At 42.2% G+C, this 15,264-nt stretch overlaps 1 protein-coding gene across 1 annotated transcript; it reads right to left on the bottom strand.

Annotated features, from left to right (window-relative positions):
• Window positions 1-2,410: 2,410 nt before the first annotated feature.
• On the bottom strand, window positions 2,411-14,724 carry TMEM252 (transmembrane protein 252). Its single transcript, XM_080572970.1, has 2 exons — window positions 4,963-14,724; window positions 2,411-4,002 (listed from the first exon to the last, which is right to left on the bottom strand). Exons 1-2 carry the CDS (start codon window positions 5,424-5,426, stop codon window positions 3,702-3,704), a joined length of 765 nt encoding a protein of 254 aa, XP_080429096.1. The 5' UTR covers window positions 5,427-14,724; the 3' UTR covers window positions 2,411-3,701.
• Between the last annotated feature and the right edge of the window lie 540 nt (window positions 14,725-15,264).

Below are 15,264 nucleotides of genomic sequence, written 5' to 3'. Positions count from 1 at the left end.
TGCATTTTCCCTTGGGAGCGGTGGCCTCCTGTAAAAGAGTTAGTGGCAGGATGAAAAGCACTTTGTGTTCAGAGACAACTTGGATGGCAGCAGTGCTCACTAGAATCACAGAACTGTTGAGGGTGGAAGGGTCTATCCAGTCCATCAGGACTAGGATCAACTAGTGCACCCCTTGGCTCAGTGCAGGGCCAGGAAGAGCAGATTGCCCAGAGCTGTGTCCAGTCTGGTGTGGACTGTCTCCAAAGAAGGAGACACCACAACCTCTCTGGGTGACCTGTTGAAGTGTTCGACCACTGCCACAAAAAAAAAAACAGGCCAACAGAAACTTTCTTGACTGTTGTGATGGAGTTCTGTGTGTTTTAATTTGTGACTATTGCTTCATGCTGTCACCGGGCACCACTCAGAAGAGCTCCATTTTCTTCTTTGTCTCCTATCAGGTACTTATAAAAATTGACAAGATCCCACTAAACTTTCTCCAGGCTGAACACTCCCAGCTCTCTCAGCCTCTCCTCATAAGACAAATGCTCCAATCCCTTAATGATATTTGTGGCCTTTTTGCTGGAGGTACTCCAGTATGCCCATGTCTCTATTGCACTGGGGAGCCCATCTGGACCTAGTGCTCCAGGATGTCTCATCGGTGCTGAGCAGAGTGGAAGATCACCACCCTTGACCTGCTGGTGATGCTTTTCCTAATGCTGTTCAGAGTGCCATTGGTCATCCTTGCTATGAGGGTGAATTACTGATGAGTGGTCAACTTGTTGTCCATCATGACCCATCGGTACTTGTCTGTAAAGCTGCTTTGCAGTCCACTGGCCCCAGTGTGTATTGGTGCCAGGGATCATTCTTCCCTAGAGGCAGGACTTTGAACTTCCCTTCACGGAAGTTCATGAGGTTCCTGTCAGCCCAGTTCTCCAGCCTGTCCCTTTTTGAAGGCAGGAGTGACCTTTGATCACTTCCAGTCCTCAGGAACCTCTCCCAGCCACCACAACCTTCCAAAAGATAACAAAGACTGGCCTTGTAAAGGCATGGCCCAGCTTCTTCAGCTCAGTACACACATCCCATCTCATCCCATGGATATGTGTGTGTGTCTGTTTTGTTTAAGTGCTCCTTAACCTGATCTTGCTCCACCCAGGGTAAGTCCTCCTTGCTCCAGACTTTCCCTCTTGTCTTGGAGGGCCTGTGGTTCCTGAAGGCCAGTCTTACCAGTGAAGAAAGGCAAAGTAGTCACTGAGTACCTCGGCCTTTTCTTTGTCACCAACTGTACCTGTAGAAACGTTTCTTGTCCTTCTTGTTCCTCACCAGATTCAACACCTTATACGCTTTGGCCTTCCTAATCCCATCCCTGCATGATCAGACAGCATCTCTTATTCCTTGTGGGTTACCTGTCCCTGCTTCCACCTCTTGTGCACTTCCTTTTTGTGTCTGAGTTTTGTCAGGATGTAAGCTGAATGTAGTACTGACTGTATCAGGGTCACTTGACACATGACATCCTCACTCCAGATGTTTTGGAAATAATGTGCAGTGCTCTGGCTTTTACTGTGCTGTGCAGCTTCTCAGTAACTTAGGAAAATCTCTACATAATGATAAAATCTTTTGTCTGTTTTTATCTTTCTCAGAGACTTTTAAAAAATATCTGATTTTTTTAACACATTCCTCTTCCTCCACTTGCCTTGCATGGATATTCCTTTCCCTGCAGTTTCTCCACATTATTTTGTCCTGATTTCCTTTCTCCTTACATCAACTGAAGGTTTAAAGGTCCTTCCCATAAGAGACGAAGTTCTTTGGAAGAAAAAATTCCTCACTTCTCTGGACTTAACCATTATTACCACCAACAATATGCTTTGCATTTCTAATGTAAATGCAAACTTAATGTTAAACTTTTTCTCTTGTGGCATATGGGCATCTGGAAGCTCTTCTGATTAGCTGCTTTTGCAACCAAAAACAAGGCTCCAGTTGTAGTCACTGTTGAAGGTCCAAATGGGTGAACCTCCATAAAGTTTTCTTGTTATTTGGAATTACAGACTACAGTGGACTGGATGCAAACTTTTGTCTGTGATTTTGCGGAAGGAAGGAACCATGTTACAGAGGAAGGATGAGTCCAAGCCTGTCCTCTTTCCGGTACTCTTTCCCTAACCATGGGGCCACTTGTATCATAAACAGGATACAGGACCCACCTTTTAGTTCTCACAGCTCTTGAATAAGCAGCGGCGGAAGCAACTGTGTTTAGAGACAGCTCCGAAGAATGAGCCTGAGCAGGTTTCCCTGCCACAGTTGTCCATTCCCTTTGAGGAGCTGTGGGCATAAAGAGGGTTGTCCTTTAGCAGTTAAGATGTGTACTAAGGTTTCCTACTGTATGCTTTTCTTGAATCATGAACATCTTGTATCATATAAGTAAATACATGACATGGTATTGGTTTTAAATACAAAATTTATTATGAAATCCATAGTAAAATACCTGCTATTATTACCCCAAAATAAAACAAGTAGCTTCAAAGACATATGTTACAAAAATACTCAATTACTGTAAATGTTAAAAATTCCAGACAAAAGCTCATGAATTAATGGGTTTTGCTAGTCAGATAATGTTAGAAAAACACAAATGAGGATTTACAGCCAAAACTCCTTGTAAGGCAGAAGACATTTTAAGATTAATAGCAGCACAAAGCTCCATGACTAGCATCCACCTAGCAGCATAGGAAATTACTCCTATTGCCTGTGACGTTGACTTTTCTAAGATACAGTACGTCAGTTCCTATCTCAATAGTACCTCTGTTGTATGAGAGGCAGAAAAACAATAAGACGTTTTATGAAAATGAAAGTAGCTAGTTGGGCTTTTCATTTATGGCCATTTCAAAAAACAAAATATTAAGCAGTGGTGTCTTTTTTTTTTCTGTTGAGTATGATTCTCAATGGAGCAACACAGTATATCCTTCAATTCTGTAAGAATGGCAGTCTTGCAGGCATATTTCTGTATCCAGCTGAAAATCTCAGACACCAGCGAAGCCCATTGTGCCTTTTGGGTAGAATAGCTTTGGTATCAAGCTTTAAAACTGCACTATTATTATAGTTCCAATGAAACCGATAGATGATTTCTGATTGACCTTGACAGCGACTGACTCTGGCTCTCAGACCCATTTACTGTTACATTTTTTCCCAAAGAATCTGCAATTTCACGCAGCATTTTAAGGCACAGACCGTCAGAGCAGCAAACCCTCACGCATGGGGGGAGGGATGGGGTCTGTCCTTGATGCACCAGGGGAGCAGCAGTCCCCAGTGGGTGCTTCCCTCAGGCTGTGCAGTAACAACGAAGCACATCTCTGATATGCACCTTACCGCCTGGTTTTCTGAATGCTGTGGACAGCTTGTTTGCTCTCTTGTAAGCATTGTGGCAGCTCCGAGCCCTGCAGGCTGAGTGGCCACACAGAGCGTTGTGCTGGGGTGTCTGTTCCCAGCTGAATGAGCACGGTGACCACGACGGGAGGTACCTCCTCGCTCAGCAAACCCCTGCAGGATGGAGACCCTCCTGCTGCTTTGAAACACAGAGCAACTTTTTACATACACCCTTCCAACTTCACCCAAACACCAGGATGGTCAGTGCTTTTCTGGGGCGGCCTTGTGGTGCAGCGTCAGGCAGCACCGACACACACCTCTGTCCATGTCTCCCCTACTCTCTCTGAGGTCCCTTGGCAGCCTCCATGCTGTCAGCAAACATCTTCTTGAGTGGGTGCACCAGTATTTGGCTCCCCCCCTGGGCTCGAGTCCTGGCCAGCAGCTAATGCGTAGGGTGGGGGCTGCTCTCCCTCGTTATTTTCGCCGGCGGACTCCGTGCTGCGCTCGCTGTACAGCGGCGGGGGGATGTCGATGACTTCTTGCTCCTTCGGTGTGGAGACTGCTGGCAATGGGAAGGTCTGCTTTGCAGGATCTGTGCTGTCCTCGTAGGATGGCGGGTAGAAGTCCGGCCTGAAAACACAGCAAGCCAACATGAAGCATGTGGAGGTGAAACATGATTTGTCTCAGGGGGCTTGGTGATGTCTGCTGTGTTTCCAGAGTTTAGCTGAGGCTTAAGCTGTAGGTGGAAACCTAAGCAGGGCTGGGTCAGTGCAATATGTAAGTACAAAAGAGCCAGCATAGCTGGGGTCATTACCTGTGTCTTTCTCCAAAATCTTTTATTAAAACACAAAATTCAGAGAAACAAGAGCCTTCACCATGGGAGTTCCCACCCCTGGCATACAGACTCTTACACATGTAAGTATTTCAGCAAAGTGCCAGAGAAAAGCTTGATTTGGAAAAAAAAAAAAAAAAAAAAAAAAGAGAGGTCATTGTCTGGAGTACGTTAAATTAGTAAGTTATTTATTATTACAATAATCATTGTTTTCCACACTTTTAAAATATGCATTGCGTGTTCCTGCTTATCTCACCAAAATGTGCTAAATGTTGTACCTGGAGTGCTTTCAGAGCACCCATTGCCAGTGTTTCTGATGCGGTTTCCTCAACAGTCTGGGGAAAGTAATCTGTATGCAGTGACCGTGTTAAAAACTTTGTCAGGCCTCGCACCAATCAGTTTAAGAAACTCTCTCTCTCAGAGCACCAGACTTCACTCAGAAATAGCAGGGACAATCATGCAAGAAAACGTTGGCTAGGGCCATATGGGAAGCTGCAGCTCATTGCACACACCATTGAGCAATGTGGCTAGAACAAGCCCTATGAGAACACAGCCTGCAGCAGCACATCCTGAGCTGTCTGGTGGGGTGAAACTAGAGAGGTTCCCCTGGGATCTCCACTGATGTCAGTGCAGTTGCACCTGCTCTCCCCATGAATGGATTTGCACCATTCCGCGCAACCTGTCCTGTTTTCAAGAATAAGCCTTACATTATGCACTGGTGTGTATTACACAGATTGACGTCTGTTCTAAAAAAAATAAAAAAATATAAAAATGTAAAATTTCCCTCCATCACAATATACTAAGATGGATTTTTTTTTTTTATGAAAACCTTGTATTGCTTTTCTCTTCTCAGAGTACATTTAAAAAACAGCGTCTCTCCCCCCATGCATTGGTACCAGTACTGTAACACATACCTGTCTATGGTGCTGACACGGAGCTCTCTAAGGCTGAGATTTCTCATGAAGATGCTGCTGAAGCCCCTATATTTCATGGCTTCATGGACTGTGCTCCAGAAAATGCCAGCCACAAGGAGCAAGAGCCCCACAGCTAAGAGGAAATAAACAACCAGCTTGTTGTTCCCGCATCTGCACACAGAGGAACTGGTGTAAATGCAAAGGACTCCCAGACAAATGATGGAGAAACTGAGCAAGAGCACAGAAACACGAATGAAGCAAAAAACAAACTTCTTCATCTTTCCCCACAAACACAGCACTGAGCTCCCATGTGTTATTTGTTTGCTGTCTGTCTCAGATCTGCTTCTCATCTTCACGCATCAGTGATTTATATACTGCAGGATCAATTGCCCTTTGGACAGCAGACAATTGGACAGCAGACAATTGGCCTTGGACAAGCAGACAATTTTAAGATACTCATTAACTCTTCAAGATAGTCATAATCTCTTTTGAGATTAATTTGTTATCTGAAACCTACTAACAGGAAAGAAACAGAAACTTCCTGAACCAGTTCTTTGCCACTGTTATCTCTGGAGTGCTTACTGGACTGCTGCGTTCATTACATGCTACAATTTGCAGTGGTTTATACACTTTGCTGGTTCATGAAGGACAACCTCCATATCTGTCCGTCCTAATAAAAAAGAAAGCAGCACAAAACACTGCTCATAACTTCACCTTAAAAGTTTGATGGGAAAACATACTTCTTTCATAATCATGCATTTTCATATCTCAGTGGGTTTTGGTGTTATTCTGTCTTTGACAGATTATTCAACTGCCTTGATATTTTTATCAGTCCTTTGAATAAAGGATAGATTTCTAGCTTGCAACATGATATCATCAATGAATTTAACATATAAAGTGCAAACAAAAATGAAAACTGTATAATGTAAAAAAAAAAGACATAGGTGACATAGGCATACAGAAAATCTCATACTTTGTATGCAACTTAAATCATAAGATGATTCTTTTTTTTTTTTTTTTTTGCTATTCTCTTCTTTCTTCCAGCAATTTTCATTGACTTTCCAACTGATTTTCAAAAGGTTCAGTTCTTAAACCTATGCAGAAACACCTGGACTTATTTTCTGATTATAATTAAACATCTAAAATTCAAAGAGATGCTTACTGATATATATATATACATATACGTATATGTGTGTATAAATATACATACATGTGTATATATATGTATATTTATACACACGTACATATGTGTGTGTGTGTATATATATGTATATATATCAGAAATGACAACACAGATTTTAGGCCTAAATACTGCTACCTCCAGTGCAAAAATTATTTTTTTGGAATTAGCCAAATCCATGGATTCTCCCCTGGAGAGTATACTCATTAATTTTTGAGAGGAGGTAGCAAACTTCATAATCAGAACTTCACTTGTCTATTAATGCTACCTTATTTGTAACATTATCAATTATATTTTTAAATATTTTCATCACTGGAGAAATTAATCTGACCATGCCCAGCTGTGTAGTAAAATCTTCATTGCAGACAGTGAGCAAATCAGAGCAGGGGACCGTTCCAAAACATAGTCTCAGACTCAAATCTTTATGGTATTACTGAGTTTAATGCAAGAGCTGCTGCATGATAATCCGTGCGGTGGGTTATGTATGGGTGATGACAAATGACAACAAGAATTTTGACAGGACAAGAAAGGCTCCAGCTCATGCTGCTGGCGAGACTGCCTGTAGCTCTGGTGGGGGAGCTCTTCACAGGCTCTTCCAGGGGAGACTCAAGACCCCTGTCTTCCACTGGCCAGGAGGAGACTGGCCACTGAGGACATTTCTGTCCATCCAGGAGTCCTGGAAGTACCCGGTCATCTTTGTCTCACCATGGCACGCAGCCTCACTCTACCTCTCATAACAGCTCTATGGTATCTCATGTGGCATTTCGTGACTGCTCTACTAGCGCTGCAATTTTCTACCCCAGCTTTGTCCAAATGTCATTTACAACAAACCACAAGGAACAGCAGCTGGTGCAAAGCTGCCATGCATTCTGATAAGGTGCAATTAATTTTAACTCCAGCTACCATCAGTGCTTCTTTAGTTTTCAGAGGGTCTGTGAAGACTTTCTAGCTTGAGGGTCTATCAAAAGGTCAACACCAAGAACAAACCCTGTAAAAACATCATCACTGGACAGGATTTTTCTGAGGTGAGCCACTCTTAAATCACAATAAAAATGAAAAGTCATTCGGGGCAGCCTTCCTTTCAGAGCACAGCTGTGCCAAAGCCAAAATAACCCCATCCTCTGGGCAGCCTGCTGCAGTCACCTGCACAGCACCGGAGGAGAGCGGTGTGGCCTCAAGAGCCGATAAGGGCATGAGCAAGTGCCAACAAAACCTGCAGCTGATATGATAAACCAGGCGAAGCAAGCCAAGTGCTCTCCAGTGCCTTCTCACAAGTTCTTCTGGCCGTATTCTGTTGCCCATAGATTTTCTATGATCTGGATGTCCAAAACTCACGTTTGCACGTAGTTTCCCGAAACTCATGGTCACACATAGTTTCTTGTACTGTGTTTTCTCTGTTTAATTATGCTGACAAGGAAATCATTGCCGCAGTGATTTATTAGGCTAATACTACTCTTTTGAATCTCTTGTGTGAGGACATCGCAGACTAATATCTCAGGATCAGCTTATACAGTAGCAATTCACAGACGTGCCCAAATGCACCAAATCTCCAGAGTGCCTCGGATGCACAAAACTGTTGTACAGTTCCACCTAGGTATCTTGAGCCTCTGATCTCTATCTGTACAATGTCAAATCTTTCCTTCTTATATTTTCACATAATGCAACTTGGGAATCAGATATTGTTTATCTGCTTACCTCTCTGGCTTGAGCTATCTTGCAGAAAACCTTCTGGTATTTTGGGAAATGCATTGTCTTGCCTGCTCATGGATGAATAGAAATGATAACTGCTCAGTAAAGCTCCCTCTCTCATGCTTGTGCTTCGTTCATTGCCACTGCTGCAGGTTTCTAGTCATTTCTTTCAGCTGGAGAAGTGGTTAGCAGATTTTGGATTGCAATAGCAACCTGGTTCTCAGTGCTGAGTGCTGCATGCTTGGCATGTCCCTGAAAGGTCGAACTGAGATCCTGTTGCCTCTCCAGGTATGCACTTGTCCTCACCCAGCTGTCCCGGATTGAAGCCTGTGTCACCATGCTGGTCAGGAGCTCTGATCCTGCTTCAAAACCGCCAGCTTGCTCCAGCCTCCACCTGCCTTTAGCGATCCGCACCCGCCACGGCTAAAATCCCCGCCTCTGGATCCTCACCATCCATGCTGTGAACCTGCACAGTTTCTGGAAGCTGTGTTCCAGCAGCCCTTGAAGATGAACTCACAAGCCTGATCTTAAAGTTTTCTCAAAGCTAGGATAGGCATACACAGATGGAACTGAGCTTTGCAAGGGATGCAAAGAATAGCAAGAAGGGTTTCTATAGGTACATTGCTCAGAAAAGAAAGACCAAGGAGATTGTACCCCCGCTGATGGACGAGAAGGGTGAACTGGTAATGACAGACATGGAGTACACTGGAAAAAGGGAAACATCACTCCCATTTTTAAAAAGGGTAGAAAGGAGGACCCAGTGAGCTTCGCCTCTGTGCCTGGCAAGAGCATGGAATGAATCCTCCTGCAAGCAATGTCAAGGCACATGCAGGACAAGGAGGTGATCCAAGACGGCCAGCATGGCTTCACCATGGGTAAACAGTGCCTGACCAAGCTGGTGGCCTTGTGTGATGGAGTGACTGTATCAGTTGTCAAGGTAAGACCAACCAATGTCATCTGCCTGGACTTCTGCAAGGCTTTTGGTGCGGTCCCACATGACATCCTGATCTCCAAACTGGGGAGATACGGATTTGATGGGTGGGCCATTAACTGGATAAGGAATTGGCTTGGGGGTCACACCCAAAGGATAGTGGTCAATGACTCTGTCCAGGTGGAGACTGTCGACAAGTGGTGTCCCTCAGGGTTCTGTCCTGGGACCGTTACTGTTTAATATCTTTATCAACAATATAGACAGTGGGATCATGTGCACCCTCAGCAAGTTTGCAGATGACACCAAGCTGAGTGGTGCAGCTGGTACAACAGAAGGAAGGGATGCCATCCAAAGGGACCTGGATGAGCTACATAACTGGGCCCATGTGAACCTAATGAAGTTCAACAAGGCCAAGTGCAAGGTGCTGCACCTGGGTCAGGTCAGTCCCAGACATGAGGACAGACTGGGAGAAGAACTCACTGAGAGCAGCCCTGCGGAGAAGGACGTGGGGGTTCTGGTGGATGAAAATCTCGACATGAACCAGCAGTGTGTGCTTGCAGCCCAGAAGGCCAACTGCATCCTGGGCTGCATCAAAAGAGGAGTGGCCAGCAGATGGAGGAAGGGGATTGTGCCCCTCTGCTCTGCCCTTGTGAGGACCCACCCAGAGTGCTGCACCCAGGTATGGGGTCCCCAGCACAAGAATGGTGTGGAGTGTTAGAATGGGTCCAGAGGAGGGCCACAAAGATAATCAGAGGGCTGGAGCACCTCTCCTGTGAGTAAAGGCTGAGAGAGCTGGGGATGTTCACCCTAAAGAAGTGAAGGCTCTGACGTGACCTCATTGCAGCTTTTCAGTACTTAAAATGGGCTTACAAAAAAGATGGAGAGCAACTTTTTGCTCAGGCAGACAGCGACAGGACAAGTGGGAATGGCTTTAAACTAAAAGAGGGGAGATTTAGATTAGATGTTAGGAGGAAATTCTTCACTCAGAGGGTGGTGAGGCACTGGAACAGGTTGCCAGAGAAGCTGTGGATGCCCCATCCCTGGGGGTGTTCAAGACTAGGTTGGACAAGGCCCTGGGCAACCTGGCCTAGTGAGGTGTCCCTGCCTATGGCAGGGGGGTTGGAACTAAATGATCTTTAAGAACCCTTCCAGTCCAAACCATTCTATGATTCTATGATACAGAGTGTGTGTGACAGATCCATATCTAGACATACTCATGTCATATTTATACAGACTTTGACATGAGAGGGAAATGGACATTCAGAGACAACACCTGCTGCACTCTGTTCTGTCTGCAGAGTTGCAGAGAGAAGCTATCACCCTGCTTGCTGTCTTGGTCTTGTCAAGACAAGGTGACAATGAAGGATGTCATGGAGTTGCTGTGGTTTGTCAAACTGACAGCACATAGGGATGGAGAAGCTAACTGAGCACCTGTGTGCTCTGTGTTTCTACTGCATGTCCAAGCATCTCCTTGAACTGGTACACCAGGAGGAAAGGGTGGGTTAGGCAAGCATGCGTGATCTGCTGCAGCTCAGCAGGGAGGTGGTGCGAAGATAACTTGCATAGGTGCGTGCACCTTTCACATTCAGCCACTTGCCCAGGTAGGAGTTGCCATCACGTAAGACTCAAGACCTACTGACTTGATGTCTTTCTGCAGGCACATCTGGCTAGAATTTGTAAGGTGAAAGTTTGTCCCTTCTCCAGTTGCTTTCAGAAGAAGCCTGTTCCTCCCTTGCAGAGTTATCAGTGTCCACCAGTCACAGTTATCACACAGGCACTCTCTTGTGGCAGTGAAAGTTGGTTCACACCGTGTGGGGAAGGACAAAAAAGTTTCACTGCAAGGTGGTAAAAACATCACCAAATGAACATCATGTTCAGGATGCAGTACTTTATATCAAGTAGTAAAATAGAAGCTATTGCATCAGTGTTGTTATCTGTCCCAGCTAATAAACCACCTTAAGAAAATTTCCAGAAACGTGGCCTCTATTTTGAAAGGGTATATAAAAGGCTGAACAATCAAGGAGTTGTATCATTTCAGTCTCAATTTTAGTTATTTTCTCTCATGAGAGTGTAATTTTCAATGAAATTGGAGCTTAGGATTCTAGACACCTTTCAACTATAAAAGAGACTAAGCCACTTGTCATTGCAAGGTTAATTAAACAATCCAGTTGTTTAATTAAACACTTTTATTTAATTAATTAAACATCTTATTTGGGCAATTAAACACCTTCAAAATGTAATAGATATGTGTCATGGTGATTTGCTATGCTCCACTAGTGAAACTGTTGAGGTAATGCTTCATCCTTAAGGCTCAACATTGTAATGGAGACAAAAATTGGGCTCTCCATCTTTAGAGCTCTCCATTTGTATCTTTCTTTTTCAGCCATCGGTTTTACATACTCCAAGTCTCCCAAAGGCATTCCAGCAGACAGACGAAAGCAGAGGTTGCCTTGCCCAGGAGGGTCAAAGCCATGCTCAGGGCCATTTCCCGGACCGCCTTCGTTTCGTACTTCCTTGTTCCAAATACTTATGGATGTTCTTCCTTCAATTTGTTTTCCCCCATAGGCTAGCAGATCCAAATTAATTTACAATGGTATTTTTCCAGTATAATTTTCACTTTTTCCCTATATGTTAAACATACTTTGCAAAATCATCCTCCTTACTTCTGCTGTTTTTTGAAGATTCAGATCTTGCAGACTACCCACATGTAGAAACACTGAGCTATTCATGACTGCTATCCAAAGCTTATGTAATTCATATCTTCTGTAATACTTTTCTTTCATCTTCCATATAGTACACACTGAAATAACTGTGTTGATGAAAACAGCCCTTACTTGCCTTTCTTTCTTTTTTTTTTATTTATTTATCTGCATGTTTTAATTTTATAACTTGAACACAATAGCGTCTTATCTGTGTGGGCATAGGCTAGGTTAATTGTTATAGAAAAAGCTGAGCAAGAAATAATACTCTGGCTCTATATGAAATATAATTCAGATACATGCCCTTTCTATACTAGAATCAAGAAGAAATATTCTGAAAAATGTCTAATGAAGAAGTTACAAAGGTTAAAATAACCTCTATAAGCTGCCAAAAGAACCAAAGGCAGGGGCTAATCTACACACATTGCACGGAGGGGAAGAACTGGTTTGCTTGATAAACTTGGAGCAGCGGGGAAGGGAGGAGTAGTAAAGGAGCTCTTGGCCAGGGGAACCTGCAGATCTGCCAGCTGTTCCACATTTACAGATCTTCACATTTTTGCAAGCTGTAGAAGTTTGGTGGTTTCTGCAAGGGGTCAGTCAACTCACTGTCTGTAAGCTGTGGCTATCTTGTCCCTGAACATAACACTGTACTCCAAGGTACATACATCTTACATAGCAGGCATATAAAGAAGAAGGAAGAGAGGATGAGAGGCTGGAATTTATGCATATAACATAGTTTAATAGTCAGTGTTCTGTCATATTTTCTAATTTTCTGTCACTTGAGATTTTCTTCTATGTTGTTCTTGGTGTTTTTCTACTCCCCTACTGTTTTAAAGCTGGACTGTTTTATTGGCAATGAGTACCTTAGGCTGCATCAGGCTGGATGAGCAGATTTCCTTTTTCTCTTACAAAACAGGAAGAAAGTTGCTGCTAATGAGGGTCAGGTGGGAAAAGGGAATAGCTAACACAGTGTAAAGGTTGCAGAGTAGAACTGGCTGGAGACCAAGGTCAAAAGGTAGCAGTCCACACGCAGAAAAAGCACTTTTTAGGAAGTCCAACTGAGAATGGACTTAATGGATGTTCCACTGGACGGTTTGACCACTGTGTCTGTTTTGCAATCAGTATTTCACTTGAAAGGTCAATGCTTATCCTGTATCCTGTTCAAACCTGTAAGGCAGTTTTCACACAAACCAGTTGCTAGAATTGTGCTACTCAAAAATAAAGTTATGAAATCATACAAGTTTTAAAAAAAAGTTGTGTAACACAAACATAATTGTTATTAATATTCTTAAATGGATTTTTTAATATCAGAAAATTTTAAAGGAAAACTTAAATGAAAATTTTAATGGAAATATGTAGAATATAGCAGAAGCAGTTGTATATGAAACAATAGTATATGATAAAAATTTTTCATGTTAAATGGCTTATCAGAGTCAAACATTTGTCTTTTTCAGAGCCCTGCTAAGGACTTTCACTGAGACTGTTTTGCAAAGTTGCAAATATTTAATAAGGCAACATACATAGCAGATTGAGACTTACTATTGATAAATAAATACGTTACTGCAGTAGTGCTGATATATGATAATAACACTAGAAAAACGCTATACTGCGTATTCCTCAATGAAAAGTGAAGGCACAGAGCTTACCAAGAAGGTATCTTTGTCTTGGTGGAAGAGAAAAAGCACAGCCCATTGGCTGTGTCTTCTAGGTCTCAAATTTCTTCTTTCTACCCCCCACTCTTCTTTTTTCCTAATTCTCTTTTCCTAACACTAACAGTTTCTACACTTTCCTCTTTTCCTTTATATCCTAACCTTTTCTGTTCCCTTCCCCTTGTATGGCGTTTATCTTGATGTGGATGGAGATTTGAGTACTCTAGTCATATGTTTAGCATTTACTTCATTAAGTTCATTATCTTAGAATCATGGATAGAATCATAGAATGGCTTGGTTTGGAAGACACCCTAAGGATCATTTATTTCTAGAGATAAGCAGGAGCAAGCTGCTCAACTTCCCCTTTGCCCAAGGCCGATGTTAATCAATGACACTAACAACTCTGACTATTCTCCACAAAGATAATATCACATTACAAGTCACATATACTGCTGCTAGTAAAAAGTGATATTTTACCAGAAATTTCAAGATTATCTGTTTTGTTCTAGTTTGAAATGTGTTATTTTTAATGAAGTGAAAGCTCAGAATTCAAACCAGTTTTATTCTTCTCTTCTGTCCCCTTCTATTAACCTTGGCTGACATGATTTATTGGTAAGGAATGACTCAAGGAATATTGCACACCCTTATCTGTAATTCAGTGCAATTTTGCCAATAGACATTTATTTATCAGTTCTAGTTTTGATTAAAATTTGCACCTTAGGGCATGAGAAATGACTTCAACCTCTGCAGATGCTGTCTCCTTTCCATATCATACCTGGTACTGATTCCAATGGCTTTGAGAACATATGAAAGTTTAAGAGTGAATGAGAGCAGAGGCAATCCAAACATCAAAATCAGATTTCACAGACCTGTTCCCAGCCTGTGAATTTGATGATATCTATGCAAACCTAGAATTGTGAACTCAGTCAGGGCTACTTTTTTTCTTTGAAGATATTGTAGCATTATGAGGTCGAGATGCTAATCATGAATATATGACTGAACTGAAGTAATCGAGTTAAATTTATTCTACAAAAAATCTAAAGAAGCAGGAATGAAATGATTTGATTGAGAATAACAAGTGCAGGATTTTTACTGAGAAATTTCCTGAAACTGTTGAGAATAATCTACACCAGAATGGGGCAGAAAAATAAGGTGACTAATAAGCAGAAGTTAAACACAAAGTTTTAAGATCACTGAGAAAATCTTGAGTTTTAACTTCAAAATTTTTATTTTTATTTTTATTTCTTTTTTGGTTTCTTGTAACTCATGCATTTATATTTTCCAGGTATTCTCTCCAAATTTTACAGTCAGAAATTCTGTTTTGGTTATTTACTAAAAGAATGAAAATTGAGATTACTTACCTACTTACCAGACTCCAAATCCTGTGGAAGAATTGGTGCAAAAATTTCAAGCAATACATAGTTGTGACAACATTTTGATAGTTTACAGTGACGTTTTGGGTTGCTTAGTCAGGGAAATCACAAAAGAGGGGATAGTTTCCTAAATAATGTGGAAGTATCTCTGCCTTAACTGACTGTTAATAAATTTACCAGAATTTCTTTAAAAAAATGAGAAGAGGGGAGGGGAGATGGGAAGGGAAGGGAAGGGAAGGGAAGGGAAGGGAAGGGAAGGGAAGGGAAGGGAAGGGAAGGGAAGGGAAGGGAAGGGAAGGGAAGAAAAATAAGGACTTCTCAGCCTATGTGGTGGTTTCCTTTTGCATTTACTTCTGCCAAAAAACAGAACTGTACTTCCATATGTACATATATATAGTATATTCGTGAAATAAATATACACATAAATATATATATACATCCATACGGAAGTATATATATAAATCTAATATTTAGGTTTATGTTCTTCTGTCAGGAAAAATTACAAAGGAAGAATCTACCAGTGGAAATACAGGCATGCTGTTTTTGTCTCATGCTCACATCTTTTAAATATCACATCTTCCGTGATAGCCAAGAGCCTGGGAAAGCTGTGAACAGCATATACACTGCTGTCAAGCCAGAGATATCATGTTTCTTTCTGTAGAATTAG

Source organism: Anser brachyrhynchus, assembly GCF_964034855.1.
Source record: "Anser brachyrhynchus genome assembly, chromosome: Z".
Lineage (NCBI taxonomy): Eukaryota > Metazoa > Chordata > Aves > Anseriformes > Anatidae > Anser > Anser brachyrhynchus.
The sequence above is the reverse complement of the archived record's forward strand: the minus strand, read 5'-3'. Positions and strand labels throughout refer to the sequence as shown.